General features: G+C 41.9%; 1 protein-coding gene across 1 annotated transcript in view; it reads right to left on the bottom strand.

Annotated features, from left to right (window-relative positions):
• ST8SIA1 (ST8 alpha-N-acetyl-neuraminide alpha-2,8-sialyltransferase 1) overlaps positions 1–20734 on the bottom strand; it is a 145230-nt gene extending 124496 nt beyond the window's left edge. Inside the window, exon 1 of the mRNA XM_044227706.1 lies at positions 20499–20734. Coding sequence (XP_044083641.1) covers positions 20499–20734 — 236 coding nt within the window. The remainder of the gene's footprint in view (positions 1–20498) is intronic.
• Positions 20735–24185: the final 3451 nt, after the last annotated feature.

Below are 24185 nucleotides of genomic sequence, written 5' to 3'. Positions count from 1 at the left end.
AGACAATGAATCGAGCCCACACTCAAAAGAAGGGAAGACACATGAACACCAGAAGGTGGGTATCATTAGGAGCCATTTTAGAAGCTATCACTATATGTAATATATATATGGAGTATAACTAGATGTTTCTATAGATAGGGATTTTTAAGAACTCATATATACAGGAGGGGAATTATATATCCTGGTTAGACTGAAATAGTCCTAGTTTACATCTACTGTCCTGGAATAATGATAGTATCAAACATTAACACTGTTCACTTCTTGGGAAAGAGACTGAGAAGACTTTTATGCTTGCTTAATATATACCTGTATAAAGTTTTAATGTTTACAATAAAAATACATTACCTTATAAAGAATTTTCAAAAGACAAAAATTGCACTTCTAACAGAAATTAGACCTCTAGATTCTCTTTCGGAATAACTTAAAATATTGTCACATACATTCCATTTCAGAGACAGTGACTGAGTTCGAAAGAAAAGTTTCTGGGGATTTCAACAATGGAGAGAAGACAAAGAATAACTTCCTCTTTTAGGTAACACAGAAAAAGTTTCTAAACAGTCGCTGTTCCACTTCTGTTTCTCACAATTGTGTAAGTTTTTAGTCCCCCTGACTACGGCATAGTTTGTATGATTTCTTGGCATCCATCTCATAGATATAAATGGGAAATAACCAAGTGGGCTATGACAGCTAGATAGGAGAGTACAAAAAAAAAATTTAAAATTAAGCTACTGGGATGAATCCAAGATATCAGGCAAAAAGAACAAGGAAAGAGACACCTTGCCCATGACTTGAGCCCACTGCTTTATTTGTAGAATCCTTGAGGAGTAAATAGCAAAAACAGTCTTGGATATTAACAATAGTCAAATACCACAAGAATTAATTCACCTTCATAGACTTAAATTTTTCCATTTGAGAGTCCTTCCTCTGTAATAACACAATATAAGGAGGTGTCAGGATTTAACTTGAAGCCCTGAATGTCAATGTTGACCTTACTTCAAAGGAGCAGTCTGGCATAGTAAGGGGCTCTAGAGCTCTAAAACCCATTTCCTAACTGCATAACTTTGAGTGAGGTCCTAAAGCTCCTTTTGTTTTAGTTTCTCCATCAATAAAATAGGACTATCAATAAATAGTGTTAAAACAACTGGATATCCACATGCAAAAAAAAAACAAAAAAATTAATCTAGACATAGACCTTACACCTTCACAAAAATTAACTCAAAATGGATCACAGACCTAAGGTAAAATGCAGAACTATAAAACTCCCAAATGATAACATAGGAGAAAACCTAAATGACCTTGGGTATGGCAATGATATTTTACATACAACACCAAAGGCATAATCTAAGTTATATAGCTATACTAGACTCCATTAAAATTTAAAACTCCTGCTTTGTGAAAGACAATATTTAGAGAACAAGAAGACAAATCACAGACTGGGAGAAAATATCTGCAAAGACAGAGCTGATAAAGGATTGTTTTTCAAAATCTACAAAGAAGGGGCTCCTGGGTGACTCAGTCAGCTGAGTGTCTGACTTTGGCTCAGGTCATGATCCCAGGGTCCTGGGTTCAAGCTCTGTCCCAGGCTCCCTACTCAGTGGGGAGCCTGCTTCTCCCTCTGCCTCTGCCTGCCGCTCCCCCTGCTTGTTCTCTCTCTGTCAAATAAAAAAATAAGATCTTGAAAAAAAAAAAAAACCCAAAAAACAGAAAAAGAACACTCGAGATTCCATAATAAGAAAACAACCCAATTTAAAAATGTCCCCCTCCAAAAAAGCCCCTAAACATACATACAGAGAACAGGCTGGTGGTTGCCAGAAGTGAGGGGTATGAAAAATGGGTGGAGATGATAAAAAGGAACAATCTTCCAGTCATCAAATAAATTAGTCCTGGGGATGTAATGTACAACACCGTAACTGTAGTTCATAATAATGCATTGTATATTATAGTTGCTTAAAGAGTAAATCTGAAAGGTTTTCATCACAAGTAAAAAAAAAATTGTAACTGTGTGGTGATGGATGATAACTGGACTTACTGTCGTGATCATTTTGCAAGATATGTAAATATCAAATCATTATGTTGTACATCTGAAAATAAGATAACATTTATATGACAATTACATCTCAAATTTTTTAACGGGCTAAAGACGTTAACAGATACCTCACCAGAAAGCAAATCAGCTGTGAAAACGTGCTCCACATCATATGCCATCAGGGAGATGCAAAATAAAACACTAAGATACCATTACATATCTATTAGAGTGACCAGAATCAAGAACACTGACACCACCAAATACTGGCAAGGATGGGGAGCAACAGGAACTCTCATTCATTGCTGGTGGGAATGCAAAATGGTACAGTCACTATGGAAGACAGTTGGGCAGCTGCTTACAAACTTAAAGACACCATTACATACAACCCATGACCATGCTTCTCGGTATTTATTTACAGGAGGTTATTCGCTTATATATTTACTTAGATAGAGATCCAGCTCTCAAACATTTATTGAGACAGTATGCCAATGCCTTAAGTCTGTGAGGCCGACTTTGGAAGCAACCAAGACATCCTTCAGTAGGTGAATGGATAAGGAGACTGTGGTTTACTCTTCCACTCTAAAAAGAAGTGAGTCATCAAGCCATGAAAAGACAGAAGAAACATAAATGCTTATTACTGAGAGAAAAAAAGCCAATCTGAAAAGGCTACATACTATATGATTCCAACTATATGGCATTCTGGAAAAGGCAAAACCCTGGAAACACTAACAAGATCAGTGATTGCCCAGGGTCGGGGAAGAAAGGAGGGAATGAATAGGTGAAACACAGTGGATTTTCAGGGCAATGTAACCATTTTGTATGTTACTATAATGACAGATACATGTCCTTACATATTTGTCCAAACCCTCAGAATGACCGACACCAAGAGCAAACAGATGAACTATAGACTTTGGGTGACTGTACTATGTCAATGTAGGTTCATCAATTGAGTAAGCTTTCTGGGGGAGGTGTTGATAACGAGCATATGTGAGGCTGGGGGTATACAGGAAATCCCTGTACCTTCCTCTTAGTTTTGCTGTGAACCTAAACCTGCTCTAGAAAAACTAGGTCTTTAAAAAAAAAAGACCCAACTTGCTTTTGAAGGCTTTTTAGAAGGAGGAAAGGATTCATGAGCCAAGAGAAGAGGGTGGCCTCTAGTTAGCCTTCAGTTAGCAGCCAGCCAGAAGATGGTCACGTCCATTGTACAACCACAAGGAAGTGAATTCTGCCAACAAGCGGGATGAGGAAGAAAATGGATCCTCTTCTAGAGCCTCCAGAAAGAAATGCAGCTTGCTGACACTGATTTTTCACCCACTGAGACTCGTGTTAAACTTCTATCCTACAAAAAGATAAAATAATAAATTTGCATGGTTTCAGCAGGCACGGGGGAAGGGGAGACATTATCTTATAGGGCTGTTATCATGACATTAACATACATAAAGTATTTAAAAGAGGGCTGACACATAGTAAGCACTCACTAAATGCTAGCTGTCAGCACCACCTACAATCTAAATGGCCTTAAAGAAATAATTACTCACAGCCTGATTCTTTGTAAAACAGGGATAATAATATCTCCCTCACAGAGTATTTGTGAATGCCAAATGATAACACTGTGTAAAGTGCTTAAAATAGTGCCTGGCATATGGCAGATACAAAATAAATAACAACTATACTACTAAAAATATCATCATTATTGCCTTAAAAATGGAGCTGATTTTAAAACCAAGAGTTAGATGGACTTATATTTTGCACATGAAAGCATCCAGCATAGTACTTGCACACAATTGGTGTTCAAATATTCACTAAATATAAACTTAGGTTTCCACAGATCATCTCTACTCTAAAAGCCCAAAGAGAATTTTTTTAGACTGCTTAGAAGTTTTCAATCCTGAAATGTGGTTCTCTAGGAGCAATCTTCTGGCTTCTTTATTGGTGCTTTCCTCTTGTAACCCGATGTTCAGTGGGAATTTATGCTGGAGTCATGGTTTAAGTCCAAAGCTGGAGACACAGTTGCAAGCCCCCTAGCTGAGTTTGGGGGGGGGTGCTCTGAATCCAGCCCCACCACACAACCACCCCCCAATTGTGGTCAACATAAATGGAAATTAGGAGTGAAAGGAACGTGTTGAGGAGTGGCCTTTCCTCCCTTTCCTGAAGAAGAGGGATCACCCAAGAAAATCAAGACTGGGAGCGCGTGCCCAAGGGGATAATATTCCCCAGTTGCAGTCTGCTTAGCCAGCATACTTGGCGGTCTGCCCCCAAGCTTCCTGAGCAGAAAGGAAAGGAAATGAGGAACAACTGGCAGTATAAGAGTGACTCTAAAAGGCATGGTGACAATTGGAGACATTTGTGGTAAGCCCCCTAAAATGAGGGCATGAGGGTCTTGAACGCCTTGTTTGTGATAAGAGACCTTGATCAACCTGCTCAATATGAAAGTGAACTGACCGAGTTGAACATTTCTCTATTTCTGGGTCCCACAGGGATCGTTTAAGAAACAGTATGACTGGGGCGCCTGGGTGGCTCAGTGGGTTAAGCCGCTGCCTTCGGCTCAGGTCATGATCTCAGGGTTCTGGGATCGAGTCCCGCATCAGGCTCTCTGCTCAGCAGGGAGCCTGCTTCCTCCTCTCTCTCTCTCTCTGCCTGCCTCTCTGCCTACTCGAGATCTCTCTCTGTCAAATAAATAAATAAAATCTTAAAAAAAAAAAAAAGAAAAGAAACAGCATGACTGGATTTTGTGAGAGTACACAAATGTACCCAGGAAATAAAGATAACAAAATAAGAGGTTTTTCTCTCTTATCTGGGAGTTATGGTCAGAAGCCAAAACTAAGACCAATATTTGCAAATTACCCTATTTCTTAGGTTCAGAGAGCTGTCAGGGTTGGAGCCAGCCACGTCTCCACAGGTTCTGTAAGTGGTGCTAGACCCTGACACAGTCCCATCTCCATACAGCTGATCCACATGGAGCAGGACCAGGAGAAAGGCACAGACTTGGGAGTGCCATGTTATCTCACGAGGTTCTTACCTCTCCACCCCTGTAGAGCGAGTCCCTGCCCTCCCTGCCAACAAAGGAAGAAGAGGGTTGGGGGATGTTCCGATATAATCACTTGTAAAGACAATGAGGGTCCACAGTAAAGAGAAATGGGCATTTTTTGCTTGGGCTGTTTGCTGTGTGGGCCTGTGCTATCGCCTGTGAAAATGAACCAAGGAAAACCTCACTACGATGGAGTCGGGAGGCCAGAAGGGGGAGCCCTCACACTGTACCACTCTACCTCAAGAAATTTAATTAGACTACCCCCTCCCCCAACAGAAGAACCAACAGGGAAGAGTCATCAGTTACAGTTCCCAACAAGAGTAGATGTACATTGCATCTCTTACAAAAAATTGACTACCCCTGCAACTCAGCCAATGGGAAACCATCATCACCCTGAACTCTTACCTTTCTCCAATGGGTTTTCCTTTAGAACAACCCCTCTCACCTCCTTCTTCTCCATAAAATAATGTTCCTCTCCTTCATTGGCCTAGCCTGTGGTATTAGCCGTCCCTTGCAATTTTCCATTTTTTGCTAGTAAAGTAACTTTTATTTTTAAGGGCAATGCTAGAAACAAGAAACAGAAATGGAAAGAGATGGGGAGGTGGTGGGCTATAAAAATCTTTTTGGGGTGGCAAGAATGGGGAGCTGCCTGTGGATGGATTGCCTACTAGTATTCCACCCAAGAAGGCTGCTCATCAGGCCAGTTTGCCCTTAGAAGAGCTGGGCAGCCCATTAGGATTCACCTGAGAAGCCACAATCATTAACAGAGAAAAAGGACTGAATATTCATGTCCTCCCTGCCCATGGGGGTAAGAGGTAGTTCCTAGAGGCAGACAGAACCTCAGAAAAGGCCCTTCCTCCATGCTCCTGGAGGTTCAGGTAGAGCCAAAGCAGGCAGAGATGGTAGCCACAGGAGTTTTCATTGTGCTTTAAAATAAACTAAAACTGAGGGGCACCTGGTGGCACAGTCGGTTGAACTCCCATGTCTGCATTTCAGCTCAGGTCGTGATCTCAGGGTCATGAGATCAAGCTCCACATTGGGCTCCTTGCTGAGTAGGGATTCTGCTTCTCCCTCTCCCTCTGCCTCTCCCCACCACTCATGCTCTCTGTCTGTCAAATTTTTTAAAAAATAAATAAATAAAAATCTTTAGGACGCCTGGGTGGCTCAAGTCTGCCTTTGGCTCAGGTCATGATCCTGGAGTCCCAGGATCAAGTCCCACACAGGGCTTCCTGCTCAGCAGGGAGTCTGCTTCTCCCTCTGACCTTCCCCCTCTTGTGCTCTCTCTCTCAAATAAATAAATACAATCTTTAAAAAAAAAAAAATCTTTAAAACAGATTGGCTGCATACAAAGTAAATAATCCCCATCCAAGCCAGCCTGCCTCTAGGTCTCTTTAATTCTACCGGTAATTGGGCTTTGCTTTCCCCCATGGACTTGTGTATCTTTTAGCAATTTTTTGAAGGCCTTTTCCCTCCTTAATATTTCACATGTTGCATATGTTGCATAGGTTAACCAGAATCAAAAGATATCACACCACTAAACTGTACAAATGCCTCTGGCCTCATGATCACAATGCAGGACAAAACCAGACGGGGTCAGAGGATAGATTTTGGCCCAAACACAGACATAGCAAAATTCTGAAAATGAAATTAATTAAACCTGGACTTGTTTTTCTTCCACAAAAAGGGGTTGAGAGATTTTCTTGGAGAATATTGCTGTTCTTTTTATAATGTAAGCTGTGTGCTTATCCGTTCTGTGAGAGGAAGGCCTATGTCTTCTTGGCTAACTACTTGATTCTCAGCACCAAGCAAGATGCCCGGCATACAGAAGGCACTGAACAGTTAGATGCTGAAAAAAAGGAATGAGTGAAGGAGTGAACAAATGAATTGGTAGTGAGTATTAATAGCATGGAGTCTCAATATTAGGTAATAAATTAATCTATCCCTGAAAGGTACTCAGACAACTTTCTACAGGCCTTGCAGAAAATGGAATGTTGGGACGCCTGGGTGGCTCAGTTGGTTGGATGACTGCCTTCGGCTCAGGGCGTGATCCTGGAGTCCCGGGATCGAGTCCCACATCAGGCTCCCAGCTCCATGGGGAGTCTGCTTCACTCTCTGACCTTCTCCTCGCTCATGCTCTCTCTCACTGTCTCTCTCTCTCAAATAAATAAATAAAATCTTTAAAAAAAAAAAAAAAGAAAATGGATTGTTTTCATTAGTAAAACAAGTACTTGTTAGTAAGACTGTGATGAAGGATCAGAGGCAGACAAATAGAAACAAGACTCAACGCCGGACGCTAAAGCACCCAAGCAACAGTTTGTATGGCTGCTTCAAACAGGTGCAAAGGAGAAGGACACAGGATAGAGATGATTAGCCCAGTGTTAACACAATCAATCACCAACACCCAACTTCCAAAAAACCAACCCAACAAAATAGTCATGGGATTTTTGTGCCTTTCTGCTGTACTCTCATCCTCCACACAAGTGGATATGATCTGTTCTAGTTTCAAGCCCAAGATTTCCAATTCTATTTTTTTTCAAAGATTTTATTCATCCATTTGAGAGAGGGAGAGAGAAAGAGCACAAGCAGGGGGGAGGGGCAGAAGGAAAAGCAGACTCCCCACTGAGCCCAGAGCCAAGATGGGGCTCGAAGCCAGGACCCTGAGACCTATACCTAAGCTGAAGGCAGAAGCTCAACTGACTGAGCAACCCAGAATGACTCCCCAAGATTTTCAATTTTAGTATATAGGAAAGTGACTCTTAAAATAACAATCATCACATATATTTTTTTTTAAATTTAGGACATTTATCCTTGAAATCTCTACCTTGTCATGAGGAAAAGTAAACTTCTTTTTAAATTTCAGTTTTTAATTGCTTAAATCCTAGAAAATAGCACAAATGGTCCCATAAAGGCATTTCTTTTTAAATAAGAATGAAACACTTTTAATGTGTTTAATTACATTTTTGAATAAGAATGAAACAATTATGAACTGTTCTGTAATGAAGAGGATAATCATGACAGACAAAGGCACATCTTCCAGGGAACTAAATAAATTCCTCATAGAAAGGTCTCCACAATGCTCAATGAGGGGACTCCTGCTGTACACATCCCATTGTATGTGAATCTTTCCTAGTTGCTTCCACCTCTTGAAAATTCCCAAAGGAGAATTTCATCATTTAATGGTAACAATCACTGTATGTTTTCTATTTATGCAATCACTTTCTACACTGAAATGAAGAAAAACTCAAATCTGCCCTTAGCCAAAGTTGAAGATTTTCTATGAACAACCAAAGAAGCCAGTTATAAGAATTGATGGTAGAGGGGGAAAAAATGTCAAGAAACTACTTTTAGAAATTTATACTAAGAAAATAAACAGATTAAATGTTTAAGATGTATACACAAAGATGTTCATCACAGCATCATTTACAAAGGTGAGAAACTGCAACAACATGAATACAGAATAATAGTGGATTAGTTAAATAAATCATTAACTATCCTAACAAAGAAAAACCCTATAGCCATTAAAAGGGGCTGAGGTATACAAATGGCTAAAAGACACATGAAAAAATGCTCAACATCACTCAGCATCAGGGAAATACAAATCAAAACCACAATGAGATACCACCTCACACCAGTCAGAATGCCTATAATTAATAACTCAAGAAAATACAGGTGTTGGCAAGGATCGGGAGAAAGGGGAACCCTCCTACACTGTTGATAGGAATGCAAGCTGGTGCAGTCACTCTGGAAAACAGCATGGAGGTTCCTCAAAAAGTTGACAATAGAGCTACCCTACGTACGACGCAGCAATCACACTACTGGGTATTTACCCCAAAGATACAAATGTAGTGATCTGAAGGGGCACCGGCTCCCCAATGTATATAGCAGCAATGTTCACAATAGCCAAACTTTGGAAAGAGCCCAGACAGCCATCGACAGATGAATGAATAAAGAAGATGTGGCATATATATAATGGAATATTATGCAACCATCAAAAAAAGAAAACTTGCCATTTACAACAATGTGGATGGAGCTAGAAGGTATTATGCTAAGTGAAATAAGTCAGATAAAGACAAAGAGCATATCATTTCGCTTACATGTGGAATTTAATAAACAAAACAGATGAACATAGGGGAAGGGAAGGAAAAATAAAACAAGATGAAAATAGAGACAGAGGCAAACCATAAGAGACACTGAACTCTAGGAAACAAACTGAGGGTTGCTGGAGGGGTGGTGGGTGAGAGCATGGGGCAATTGGCATTAGGGAGGGCACCTGATGTAATGAGCACTGGGTGTTGTATGTAAGTGATGAATCACTAAAATTCTACCCCTGAAACTACTAACACAGTATATGTTAACTACACTGAATTTAAATAAGGATTTTTTAAAAATTAAAATAAGAAGGGATGATACAGGTTTACATGTATTGTTACTAAAAATTTTACAATATACTGTCAAATTCATTATATTTTTATTTTATAGACACACATAGTGGAAGCACTGAATGCTCTGGAAAACTATATGCCAAAATATTAGCAATGTTTGTCTCTAGGTGATTAAACGTCAAGTACTAAAAATAAATAAATAAATAAATAAATAAACGTCAAGTACTTTTACGAAGTACTGCTCTTACCATTTAAATGCCAAATTTGAGAAAGCAGAACTCTTTCAAGAGGCTTTTTGACTTCCCATGCTCAGTATTTACCAAATATATGAAGAAATATTTAAATAAAAAATCTAATGTGCAAATATGATATCTTTATAAGGATCCTTTGGAAGAAAGTAATTTGCTCCAAAGTGATAACATTTTAAAAATTCACAGTAAATCACATTTTTCCAAAATGAAAATCGTAAAGCATTTTATCACAAGCTTGGCAGTTAAAAATTATTTATTTATATGAAAAAATGTTAAAGATATAACACTGAGTGGATAAAAGAGAATATAAAACTAAATATAACAATATGCACAACTTAGGAATACACAGGTGCAAACCAATATGCACAAAAGAAACAGTGTTCACAACGAAATACTTCTGAGGGATAGAATTATGCATGTTTTTTTTTCTCCTTTTTACTACACTTAAGTTTTTTCTACAGCATCTATTACTTCCAAAATCAGACAAATAATGAACACTATAGATTTTTAAAATAAGTACAAGGGACATGAAATCATGCGTGTATTTATTGTATCAGTAACTGAAACAAGCAATTTGTTCGCCAAAAGCCCGTTCGCATTATATTCACTTAGAAAGCTCTGGTAGCGTACCCTGTTACTTAAGCCCTGAATAACAGAGAATGTGTAACTCTGAATTCACTTCAGCTTCCTCCTGACACCTAATTAAAAGAGTGACACAGCTCCTCTGGTCTTGGCTGCTTCCCTTGCATGCAATGCCATAGCGAGAAGACAGTCCAGCAGAGAAGGAGAAAATCAATCACTCTGAAACTCACCACAATTATCTGAAACAGACCAACCGTAGCCCTTGGAACACTACATTACTCAATTTCTTACTAAGTTACCTAATGACACTAGACCAGACTCTAAATTTTAGGAAATCAGGAGCCGTGTCTTAACTTTCACTGCTGTTTCCCAGCTCCTCCCTGGTGCAAAGAGGCAGTTAGTCAATGTGGATGAATGAACAGGTGACTTATGGCTGGGCTCTGTCCTCTTCCTTAAAATTCCACTGGCCGTTTTACCCAACTTTAGTACTAGCGCTAGGGAAGAAGAGGGTATGTCATAAGGTCACACAGTTCATTAGCTATTCCATTACTGAAAGTGCGAGTAATAGGCATCAGATGTGTCCCAGGAAGCGGCTTTTCCCATCATTACGGCTTAAACATCACCTCTTAAGGTAAGTACTGCCACCCACAGCTAAGGATCAGAGAGGCCAGGAAAAATTTTCAAGGTCACAAAGTTAATAAATGACACAACCAGGATCAAAACCTGACTCGCTGAGGCCCCAGAGTCTACACTCTTTCTAGGTGGGGACAAGCATCCTCTCATCTCACCAGCCAGTGAGGACGGTTATGATTCTACAATAATTAGTTCAATTATCATCACAAACATATGAAGTGGGTTAGCATACTATAGACCATTTTTCGGATAACCAAACAAAGGACTAGAAAGGTTAAACAGCTTGCACAAGATCACACAGAGCCAAAGTAGAATGAAAAGCTAAAAAGTACTGTATTTTACTAGAAATCTATGAACTCCATCAAAGAAACTGTATTAATTACACATAGTCAGCATCAGTTCCAAGATGATTTATAACTGTGATGAGAAAAACAATTTTAAGAAAAAATGACTTTTGTTTTTCTGAGTTGCTGCCTAAACATTTTACAGTGTGATAACCCTGCTCACACCCACAGTCTGGACATTTAGATAAGGACTTAAGTTCAGGATTCCCACCTTAAGTTCCTGCTGTACTCTTCCCGGGGAACCTTTTAAAATAACCACTTACAGTCAAGCTCAAAAAACGTTAGTGACCTCTGCTCCAACCACCTTTTGGGAAACAATAGGTGCTTCCTACCCTCCTCTCGAACACCTGCTCATTCATGACCCCGAGGCAGAGGCCTGACCTTCCTCCAGTTCATTGCATGCCCTCAATTCTAGGATCTGATAAATCTTGGGACTCTACTTCCTTTGTGGGGGTTTACTGAAAACAGCGTCCTCAATCAAAATGACCCCATATGGGTTTCCCTCCCCAAAGTGAAAGCTCCAATGCTGAGGGAACCGCCTGCTTCCCCCCACCCACCATCCCACATCTGCGTGAGCAGCTTGTACCTTCTTATTCAGTGGGTTATACTCTGTATGTTCTTAATTCACCAGCTCTGGCTTCCTAACACAACTTTATCAACAGACAAATTGGCCATACTCTACACAAAGGTATAAAATTATTCAACTAATCCAATGAGCTACTTAAATGGTTCTCTCCAAAATGAAGACTAATAGAATTCCAAGTTGCAAAAAACCACCTCAATTTGCAAGGCAGAGGACAAAAGCAGAAATGTATCTAAATATTTAAAAGTTACAATCAAATCAACAAACAGATAAAAAAAAAAAAATATGTTCCAACCTCCTACCCTTGTCCCTGAACAAATATATCTGCATAACAAACTGGGATGCCATGTTCAAATTAAGGCTTCTCAAACTTCAGGAAGTTTTTGTTTTTTGGTTTTTGTTTTTTTAAATATATTTGACAGACAGAGATCACAAGCAGGCAGAGAGAGAGAGAGGAGGAAGCAGGCTCCCCGCAGAGCAGAGAGCCTGATGTGGGGCTCGATCCCAGGACCCTGGGATCATGACCTGAGCCGAAGGCAGAGGCTTTAACCCACTGAGCCACCCAGGCGCCCCTCAAACTTCAGGAAGTTTGATACAGTAACAGGGCAACACGGGGAGAACACCCCCATGTGTCCATGTGAACCCTCAGTCCCATATCCAAGTTCTTTCCACAGCCTCTGTCTCCCACAGAGAGCTGTTCCCTGGCCATCCCTTGGCTGAGGAGTGCACACAGCAATAGGAGAAGCTACTCTGGAATGGGGGTTCAAAGGAAACTCCCCATGCAGGCAGGCAGGCTGTGGAAGTAGGTGTGGGTCATTTGGGCAGGGAATTCCAGGGTCTACAAAGGTCCCAGTAGTGCCCTGTCCCTTTGCAAAGAGCTGAGACCAAGGGAGAAACAGAGTGAGGGCCCCCTAGATCCTTTTGCCAGGTCTAAGTGGGACACTGGTGAGAACCCTAGCCAGCTCTCACACAAGCTTTCAACAGAGACAGTTGCTTAAAGTAAATTTCCCCAAATGCATCTCCTCTTGCTACTTTTCTTTAACCAAGACCTGGCCATCTACCAAAGTATAATTCATCCACTCCTCTTCCAGTAGTCACAAGCATTTATGGTTTGTAGTTTCCAGATTTAGCTCTTCATGGCATATTTTCCGGGATTTTTTATTTCTTAAATCCCATCAATTGGGTTGGTTTTGTTTCTCTAAAGCAGTGGTTCTCTACTGGGGGGCAACTTTGCCCCCTAGGAGACATTTTGCTAAATCTGGAGACATATCTATTTGTTTCATTTAGTGGATGGAGGCCATGGATATTGCTAAATATTCTAAAATGTACAGACAGCCCTCCACAACAAAGAATTTTCCAACCCGAAATGTTAGTAGTGCTGAGATGAAAAACTCTGCCCTCAAGTTAGAACTCTTTCAAAATAGAAAGGATGTCATTTCCTCCTTTGATGCCCACATGGCCAAGCAGAATATTGGACCTCATTAAGTATTTGTTGACGGACTGATTAGCTATCTGGTCCCATACCTTGCCAAAACGTTCTCACACAATAACTCAACAAAAATGACTGTGCCAGGAATTGCGCTCAGCTCTGAGAATGCAAATATGAATGAGCCAGCAAAAAAGGCAGACAAATAAAATGATATTTTTAATACAGCATCATGAAAAATGCACCTGTCACGACCAAGTATTTATATATTTATCTATTTATTATGTCTCCACTCATTAGCCCATGAACTTCAAGAAAGTAAATTTTAAGTTAACTGCTATAGTTTTAGCATCTTCTATGATAAAAGTGGTAGACACATAGAGGTAATTGTTTTTTTGATAATTAAAGAAATGTAATAATATGCACATAAAAAGAGAGAGAGAGAGAGGAGAAGCTTCTAACACAGCCTGGGAAGGAAGAAAGGAGTAAGGGAGGCTGCCTTGAAGAGAGATAACATGGATTAAGCACTATTATATGCCAGAAGATTTTTCAGTGCATTATCTATTCTAATGCGCACAACAATCCTACAAGACGCCACATTAAAAATAAAAAGAAACAGCAGTCACATTTTACAGATGAGGAAACAGACAGTGAAGGCTGACTTGCTCAAGAACATAGCAAATGGTAGAATCACAACTAACTTTGGGACCTTTGCTCTTAACTAGTAAATGCATTGTCAAGAGATGAGTAAGAACTGGCCAGGTGAATGGCAAGGGGTTGCAGCCTTGAAGAAAAGGCATTTCAGGCAGACAGAATGACCCAAGCCAAACCAGCACAGCCTGGCTTGTTTCAGCAACTAGAACAGTATGACTATACCAAAAGAGGAATACTGATGAAAGATGATGTTGGAGAAGGATTCATGGCCAGATCATAAGGATATAGACAGCTGTACCTCATTTATCTAAGATTATCAGGGAATAAGCACAAGGCTTATTCCCAAAGAGCTCTGGGTTGGAAAAGTGACCCATCATTTCGTTAATGATCTCTCTGAATCTCCATTTCCTCATCCATAAAACAAAGAACATACAAATACCTAATTTTTGAAGTAGCTATGAGAACAAGAGATAAGAAACAGAAGCACTGAGAAGAAGGACTGGTACATTGTATGTACCCAATCAGTGTTAATGATTTATTCTTGCTATTGTGGTTATTGCTTATAAAGTTTTTTCACATTTGTAAATCCACAACATAATTGAAGCTTATTTTCTTAAGCACCAAAATGTATTAAACTATCTTTTTCCCAAATTACTTTTAAAGTGAATCCCATAAATCTCCACCTCACCAAACATTAAGCCTTACATTCCATAGATACAGAGGGCTGCACCTGCCTTCCCTGCTACCCCCTCCAAGAGCCCTTTTGCAGCCACCAGGGCAGCCGTGGAAATATCTGAAGTTTCCGGCATCCACAGATTCAAAAATATGGACAGAAACAAAGGCACATAAAGCTAGAAAAGCTTAGAGTAGTATTTCATTCAGAATTTGGGAAAGGAAGGAGGAACATCATGGCTTAGAGTAATGATTAGCACCCAGTGAATAAAGAGAATTTTCCAAGCACTTTGGTATGTTATCTTCTACCCCCTAATTCAGTTAACAGTGATGTGCCAACACTGATGACAACTGACACATGGCTGGTACCCTTTGATACTTACTTGATGTTTGTTCATTTTTCAAACAATACCCCAAGCCCATTCAGAGATGGTGACCTTGCCTCCATCTATCTCCCAGACTGCCTTCTACTACCTTCTCTGTGGGAGAATTAATACCTTTCCACACAGGAGGCACATCAAGAATTTCTATACCTCCCTGCTTTTGCCTTTTCTATTCTCCCTGCAGAATATCCTTCTGCCCTTACCTCTTATTACCACCCAATTTTACCATCTTTCAAGGCTTAGTGCAAATACTACCTCCTCTCTGATTTCTCTCCTTCCAGCAGAATTCCCATGTTCTGGGAACTTCCCTGGCACTTTGCTTGTGTTTCTTTCGTTATAATGACATGCTTTAAACAGAAGTATGTGGCAAGCATCGTTCTAGGTGCTTTCTACATCAGAAATGTATAGTGCATGTACTTTGTACTATAACTTGTAAGAAATTATTACACACCCCGTTTTACAAATGGGGGGACCAAAGCTCTGAGGGTTGAACTTAGTAATGATCATACAACCAGAAAGGGATACAGCTGGGATTCCAACCATGTTCTGACAGCTCCTGAGTCCATAAGTTCTTCTTTCTGCTATGCTCCTCTCTTTGATGGCCCTAGGTCTAGGTGATTAGTTAATTATACACACATATGCCTGTCCCTGGGGTTATAGTAAATCCATTGATGGCAGGGATCTGGGTATGTTCCTCTTTACAAATGTGGATGATAATGTATCCACTTATACGAGGTTGTTAGGAGAATTACATGAGATAGTACATGTAAAGCATTTAGCACAGTGTCATGCACATTATAAGCTCCTAATCATTTGTCAGTTTTTTTGTTGTTATTGTTGTCATTGTTACTATGTCTGCTGCAAAGGATAAAGCCTTGAGCATAAACTGTGAGCTGAAGTTTCTTTCAAAGAAGCAAATGAAGTGGGTAAGGCCCTGGTGTAAGAGAGTAAGGCCCATACCACTCTGGTTCGGCATTTTCCCACACTACTTGACTACTCATTCAGAAGCAACAAGAGTTGCACAGAAACTCTCCAGTACTTCTGTGATACGGTCAATTGATTCTTTTATCTTTCTATTGCCATGTGGATGTTACAAAAACCTCCTCTAGTTCAAAACTCTTGCAGCTCTGTGACATTCTTGCTGCTTCTCCTATGCAATTGGTCAAGGTTCCCCTCTGAGAAGTTGTCTTTAGGTCTGAGCCAAGAGAAGGAGAAAATCACAAAAGTAAATGAAAGCACAGAGGGCAAAATGTAATCTGAAATTCTAATGGTTATCCACATAACGAAACACTTTCCTTTGTCTTCATAGCACTTAAGGCATTTAAATCTTCTTATTGCTTTACTCCTTTGTTTTCGTCAGTCACTCCCCAGTAGGAGGTAAGCGGTCTCAGAGAAAGCAATCTGTCCGAACCCTTCACTGCTATCTCCCAGGGCCTAACTTGTGTCTAGTGTATAATAGTTAGTCATTAAATATTGGTTAATTAATGACTATTATACACCAGACACAAGTCAGGCACAGACACATGAAAAAAATGTTCATCACCATTAGCCATCAGGGAAATTCAAATCAAAACCACATGGAGATACCACCTTACACCGATTCAACAGCCCAAATTAACAAGACAAGAAACAGCAAGTGTTGGAGAGGATGTGGAGAAAGGGGAACCCTCTTACACTGCTGGTGGGAATGCAAGTTGCTACAGCCACTTTGGAAAACAGTGTGGAGATTCCTTAAGAAATTAAAAATAGAGCTTCCCTATGACCCTTCAATTGCACTACTGGGTATTTACCCCAAAGATACAGATGTAGTGAAAAGAATGGCCATATGCACCCCAATGTTCATAGCCACATTGTCCACAATAGCCAAACTGTGGAAAGAGCCAAGATGCCCTTCAACAGACAAATGGATAAAAAAGATATGGTCCGGGACGCCTGGGTGGCGCAGTTGGTTGGACGACTGCCTTCGGCTCAGGGCGTGATCCTGGAGTCCCGGGATCGAGTCCCGCATCAGGCTCCCAGCTCCATGGGGAGTCTGCTTCGCTCTCTGACCTTCTCCTCGCTCGTGCTCTCTCTCACTGTCTCTCTCTCTCAAATAAAAAAAAAAAAAAAGATATGGTCCATATATACCATGGAATATTATGCCTCCATCAGAAAGGATGAATACCCAATTTTTGTATCAGCATGGATGGGACTGGAGGAGATTATGCTGAGTGAACGTGAAGCAAAGAGAGTTACTTATCATATGGTTTCACTTACTTGTGGAGCATAAGGAATAACATGGAAGACATTAGGAGAAGGAAAGGAAAAGTGAACTGGGGGAAATCAGAGGGGGAGTTGAAACACGAGAGACGGTGGACTCTGAGAAACAAACTGAGGGTTGTGGGGAGGATGGGGGTGAGGGGTTAGGTGAGCCTGGTTGTAGGTATTAAAGAGGGCAGGTATTGCATGGAGCACTGGGTGTGGTGTATAAACAATGAATCTTGGAACACTAAAAAAAATAGGATTATTTTTAAAAATTGATTAACTGATTACAATTTGTATGTGTGTATATATGAATATGTGTATAAATTTACACATATACATGGCATCATTCCACAGTTTATGAATAAATGTACACTTATCTCCACCCATAAGTGCATATTGTGTATTCGTGTACATATATTTCTATTTGTGCAGAAGATATTTTATAATGGAAAACACAGCCATCTGTTTGCAAAAGTTGTGCCTTCTTAACATAATATAGACCTCTGGTTGACCTGTCTAATATTTTTAAAACATTCAGTACTACCCACATACTAACAATCCACAAGTGTAAAACAACAGATTTTATTACACCTGCAGAGTACCAAAAATTTTTGACTCAACAAAGCATGATACTTTCATCTTTTAAAACTCCTCATCCTTATTTATTAGGTACAGTGTAAGAAGCTGGGAGGTGGGGGAGTCGTATATTAACCAGTCATGTTGCTCTGCAAATTTGGCAGGCAAAATGTTCCAAATTCTTATGGGCTGGCCCGAAGTCCTTATTTAAGCTGTAACACATACAGGAAATTATAATTCATGACAATTATAATAACACCATTGACTGAGTAAATGTGTCAAACACCTGGCATCATTTTTTTTTTAATTTAAATCTATACCAACCTTGCAAGGTAAATGCTATTATCCCTAAGAAAAGAGGGAAAAGTGAAATAAGGTGAAATCAGAGAGGGAGACAAACCATAAGAGACTCTTAATCTCGGGAAAAAAACTGAGGGTTGCTGGAGAGGAGAGGGGTAGGGGGATGGGCAACTGGGTGATGGACACTGGGGAGGGTATGTGTTATAATGAGTGCTGGGTATTATATAAGACTGGTGAGTCACAGACCTGTACCGATAAAACAAATAATGTATTATATGTTAATTGAACCTAGATTAAAAATAAATATATATTATATATATGTGTGTGTGTATATATATATAGAGAGAGAGAGAAAGATGGAGAGAGAGAGAGAGATAAAAATAAGCAAACTAAAACTCGAAGAGATAACATGGATTGCCAAAGATATTTTGCTGCTTATCTATCTAGTCATGGCGCACACAGCCTAGAAAGTCTACTAGTCTAAAATTCTACTCCAAAGTCCAAACTCTTCAACAAGCAACAGTTCATCTTACACAATTTTACAGACACTAACTTTGAGGGATATGTGTGTAGGCAGTTTTTTATAGTGTGTGGATTTTAAGTGGTAATTCTCTATACATAGAGACTAAACCAAGTGACAGCCAACCACACTGAAGATTACTCCATGCTACAGATAGCAAGGGACAAATGTGTCTCAGAAATGATCAGCCTGTGTTTCTCTGAATATGGAGCATTTTCCACTTGATTATGTCCTGTAAAAGAAATTTATGCTCTAAAGGAACTTCCTTAGTCCTCCTCCCATACAAAAAAAAAAAAAAAATGGACTCTTTCATCATAAACCAAAGAGACGTTCTTAACTCATTTCCTTATATTACTTGGGATAAAAGTGCTTTCTGCCTTTAGAGAAAAGAATTGCTGGATGCTATGCCTTTTGAGTGCTTTTGAGTCCAACAATCAATACTGTGAAGGTAAGAGAAAATTAGCCCTTATATACTTTTAAGGGATGTGGGATTATTTTTAAATTTAATGATAGCTGAATTTGAAAGAAAAAGAGAGAAGGAAAGTCTCCCCTCTCAGTTCAAAGAATTCATCTGCTCTCCCCTGCAAGAACTGGTATTATCTCTTTGACCATCTTCCCAAAAGCAGGCCCAGGGAGGAGAAGGAACACATATGTTTAAAAAGTTTTTTGAAATTTACAGATGAACATCTATACATCTGAACATCTGTAACCAACAGTAATGAAAATGTTTAGGCTGGGTCTCAGCTGCCCATATATACTGCTTAGAAAGATCCTAGAAGAGCAAAGGAAAGCACTACAATCTCAGGAAGGGCCAAATGCAGCATCTTTAGCCCCAGGGACTGAAGGGGAAAAGGACACCTGGCCCTCATGGAAGCCCTGAACGTGTGTCCCCCCCTGAACATGCCCAGGAAAGTGGAGAGGAAGGGGAAGCAGCACTGCATTCCCTCCAGTCTAACTACACAACCCCTGCTGCCAAGAACTTATTTTTAGACACTTAAGCTGAAATTCCCGGAAAGGAAAGGAAACTACAATCTCTGAGCTATCCTCAGCATTCTAATATCCAACCTGACTTGAGTTTTTGTTTGTTTTCTGATTTCAAGTCTCTACCTAAAGCCCATCTCCCATCCTCCAGAAGGCATCCACAGTCTAAACAAAAAAAAAAAAAAAAAAAAAAAGACGGGAGCTTTACATGATGACAGTGTCAGCTCCCACACTTCAAAGGGACATGTCAAGACCTCAGGAAAATAATTCCTCCTTCTGGAGACTCAGTTTGTGGTTGGTAAGATGGGAATAATACCTGTTATTGGAAAGTTGTTGAGTCTTCAATAAAAATCACACAGTACCCAGCTCTGAGGGGACCAGTTAAGTGCTCTGTGTTTTGTCATGGACACACTGCACAAAGCAGCAGGATCCTAGCTAGGTGTCCATGTTTTTCCTGCCCAATATTAGCCCATCAGTCCATCACTGGTGATTTATGTTACCAACCACTCACCTAACCTCAGGAAGATGCCTCTGACCTTCTTCTAGTTCTCTATAGCTTCAAACATCTGCAGAGCCCAAGAGATAAATTCTCATTCTGTGAAAAGGACAAAGTTAGCCTGGATTCTCCTTCCCACCAGTTATTAACGAATCACGGACTGTAACTCAGGCTGGGGAAGAAATGCTTACAGGCGTTATGTGGGTAAAGCAGGTGTCTGTACATCTCTTGGTGTAAGGGGTGGGGAAGGACCCCCGACTAAAGTCTTCGGGTTTAGAAATGGCAGAGAAAGGAAGTAGGACAAGAAGCACTGCAAGAAAGAGATGTCTCTGCAAGGCGGTCCTAGCCAGTGACCCTGTCCTCGGCACACCGGGAGTAAAGGACACGAGCTGGGAGGAGCCGCGAGGGGAGGAGTACCTGAAGACTCTCGCCGCCGTCTGGTTCCTTCTCCACGCCGTGCCCTGTTGCAGCACCCCTTGCACGATCTCCTTCTCGTTGGGTAGCCGGTAGACCGGGAAGATGTAGAGCCAACAGAGGACCACGACGCAAAGGGCACTGGCTCCCACTGGTAGCCGGGTCCGCGGGAACTTCCACGCCAGGACTGCCATGGCCCCTCTGGACGTGTGTCGCCGGGCCCGCCTGCAGGGGCTCATCACAGCCCCAGAGTCCCGGGGGGCGGCCTCAGCACAGCGTTAGGCAGAGTGGCAGCGGAGGGTCCCCCCACCGCCGGCCCCCCATGCACACACACCTTTCGCTTTCTTGTTTGCACTCGCACGCACGTTTCTTCAGCCCCTACGGCCCCAAAGGTCAGCGCAAGGATTTTTTTTTAAATGCAACTTTTTCAAGGCTTTCTTTCTAGGGGAAGTGGCCGGGGGGCAAGTCACGGGCTCTGGTCATGGTCGCTTCCCCTGCAGAGGGCAGGCGCTGGGGTCTCCGAGAGCGCAGAGAGCGGCCGCGGCGAGTCGCTCCCGCCGGTTCTGCAGCATCACTGTCGCCCTCCGCACGGTCCGGGGAGAGGCTCGGCTCCCTCCCAGACAACTGGTCCGCGGCGTCCCCTTCCGAGAGATGCTCCTGCGCCCTTCGCCGCCTTTCCCCGCCTCCCGCGCTGCTGCACCGCCAGGCACCCCCAGACGCGCTCTCCGCGCCGCGCCAAGTCCTTGGAAATTTCCACAGCGGCCCGGGACCGCTATCCTGCCCCGGGCTTCTCCTCCTTGCCCGCCAGGACCCTCGCTCCCCACCCCTCCCGGAGAAGAAAAGAACTCGCTCTCATCAGTTAATTCAGCGGCGCGCCGCAGCCTTCCGCTGCGCCCCGGACTTCGCAGACAAACGCCCGGGGATTGGTGGAAATCAAGGTCTCCCCCGCCCTCCCCCACCCGCAAATTTGCCTCCTTCGACCCGTTCAGATCCGCGACGCTCGCCTGGAGCGCGCGCCTCTCCCTCCCGCCCTTGTTCTCTGGAGATAGAGGCAAACAATAAAAAATAATCTCCCAACCCCAATGGTTGTATATATTGGAGTGTGGCAGAGACCGGCTTGATAACCTGAGCCTTCCACACGCCACCGGCGTGCTGGGACTGTCACCCTGCCGCCGTCACCCCCGTCTCTCTATAACTGGTTGGTTATTAACCCGCAATGAGGCGCGAGGAGGCCAGCGGAGATTTATTCCTTCCTGGACCCCCACCCCCATTACCCGATCCCGGAGCCGCGGCTCCAGCCGACACTCGTGAGCGCGCACGCGCACACAGATACACACACTCGGATGCTCACGGACCCGCACGCGCGCGCACGAGGAGGTGCGTGCACACCGGGATCGTCCGCTTCGACTCCGCCCTGCGGGGAAAGACGCCGCTGCATCCAGATGTGCAGCCAGCTGGTGCCCAAGCTCGCAGACCTCCGGACGAGATAATGGCTTGGAGGCGCCTTCACCTCCTCCGCCCTTCCAATTAAAGGGCCGTTTGTTCTTACACCTCTTCCTCGCTCCACACACAAGCTAATCGCAACCCCGACCTTGGAAAAGCGCCACCAGCCTGTACCCGCGGAGCTGAGGGACCCACAGTTAGCCATTTCTGCTCGCCCCGCGGTCGACGCAAAGCTCGGGTACCTCCTAGCGGTTGCCTCTTCCATGTGCTTAAGCATCTCATCAAGCAGAAAGTGTGCAGGGACAAAGAAACCCAGCAGCCTACTAACCGGGTTAGCTTAGTCATCACAAAACCAAGATCCAGAGCCATAGCTCCAACTGCTCAGCTGACCAGTCTGCAGCGTCCCAGCGCCATCTCTGCAGACTGCTAAGAGGCCTGGTATCTTTCTCCAGCATCTTTCTCAACTGACAGGTGAAACTTGAGAACTTGATGGAAAGTTATTTACCAAAAATGACTGGAAGGACCACCATAGTCTCAATACTCCAACACTGCTAAGGCCTCTTAGGAGAATGACCCACTGCACTCCATGACCAGTCATGCCCCAGAAATCTCTCCTATTTAGGTAACTCCTTGGAGACAGGAACTGTGAAATTCCAAAGTTATATCTTAGCACAGTGGAGCCTAGTAAAGATGTTTGAAATGAAGATCACCTGAAGCCCTGCAAAGTAACCAACCCACCCTCTCCTGTTGTGGAAAGGCCAGGGATCTCTCCCATAGTTGCCAGAGCAGTGAATAAATCACCTGCCATCCTTTTCCTTACAATATAAATAGAACAAAAACCATTCCAATTTCTCTTTTCTTCCCCAAGTAAAAGAGATACTTGCAGAGCAAATAGCAAATAAATAAACCATGGACCGAAAATAAGACACTGCAGTTCTGAAGGGGCTATGTAAATGTATCCACATATAACATCATAAAAATGCATCAAAGTCTTATCTTATATTGAGAGACTTCTCAAATTCAATGTGCTGTTTTTCCTTCTTCTGAAAACTAAGGCTCTTTTACTTTTTTTGGCTCTTGCCTCACCCTACAATCCAACCTCATTCCCTGCTTTTCCTTAGGATGCACATCAAATCTAGACAGGCTTTACCCTCACCTTTCCAAGTCACACAGGATCATTTTGGCACTGTATTTTTGGGGTCCACCTTCATCTTGCATGGGGTGTATTTTTTTTCTCCCTCCATACAAATCCAATGCATCATTAAAGGCCAACCCAAGTGTCTAGAAATTCCCCCTTCAATATATTCCCAAATCACCTAAAATACAGAGATAGGAATTCAATAAATGTTTGTGGGTTTTCCTCCTATTCCCTTTGACTTCCTATTCTGAATGTCTACAGTATCTGCTGACTCCAACAAATAAGACACTCAGATGTGTTGTGTTGTTTTGTTGGCATTTTTCATATGTAACTTTGTCAGCAACTGGGCAATAGGAGTATTTGGTCTTGTATATCAAATGGTAAGCCTGGGCTTTTGATCCAAACAACTTTTAGTAGGTAGCTTATGTATTATTTTCTATGCCTGCATCTGAGTACACAATAGGGTTTTTGCTCAGAAACTAAACAACTTTTAAAATTCTATAAATTTTTGTTTATTGAACCAGTAAACATGATATGCAAAGCTATTTTATGCCATAAGTAAACTTGATGGGGGATAATTTTGTGACATCAGCATTGTAGTAGAAGCCAGTATAAGGGACAAAACCACTACAGAATTGAAGCTGTGAAGAAAAGATGAAAAAGAGAAACTCTCATTGAGAAATCAAGAGAGAACAAGATGCAGAAAGATGATCAGAGTAAATGGGACACAATTTACAAGGCAGCGTGATGCTAATGGGTGTGATGACAAATATTAATAGTAACATAGAAATCTTTCATTAAAAGACTAAGTAAAATGCGGCCCCTGCGTGGCCTATTTGGTTAAGCATCTGCCTTTGGCTCAGGTCATGATCTCAGGGTCCTGGGATCGAGCCCCACTTAGGGCTCCCTGCTTAGAGGGGACCTGCTTCTCCCTCTCCCTCTGCCCACTGCTCCCCCTACTTGTGTGTGCTCTCTCTTTCTCTCTCTGTCAAATAAATAAATGAAATCTAAAGAAAGAAAGAAAGAAAGAAAGAGAAAGAAAGAAAGAAAGAAAGAAAGGCAGGCATATAGAAAGCTCTGAGCCTTCAAGTGATGGTGTGTGTGTGTGT

The sequence above is a fragment of the Neovison vison genome, chromosome 12 (genome assembly GCF_020171115.1).
Source record: "Neovison vison isolate M4711 chromosome 12, ASM_NN_V1, whole genome shotgun sequence".
Lineage (NCBI taxonomy): Eukaryota > Metazoa > Chordata > Mammalia > Carnivora > Mustelidae > Neogale > Neogale vison.
This window is presented reverse-complemented; position numbering and strand designations above follow the sequence as displayed.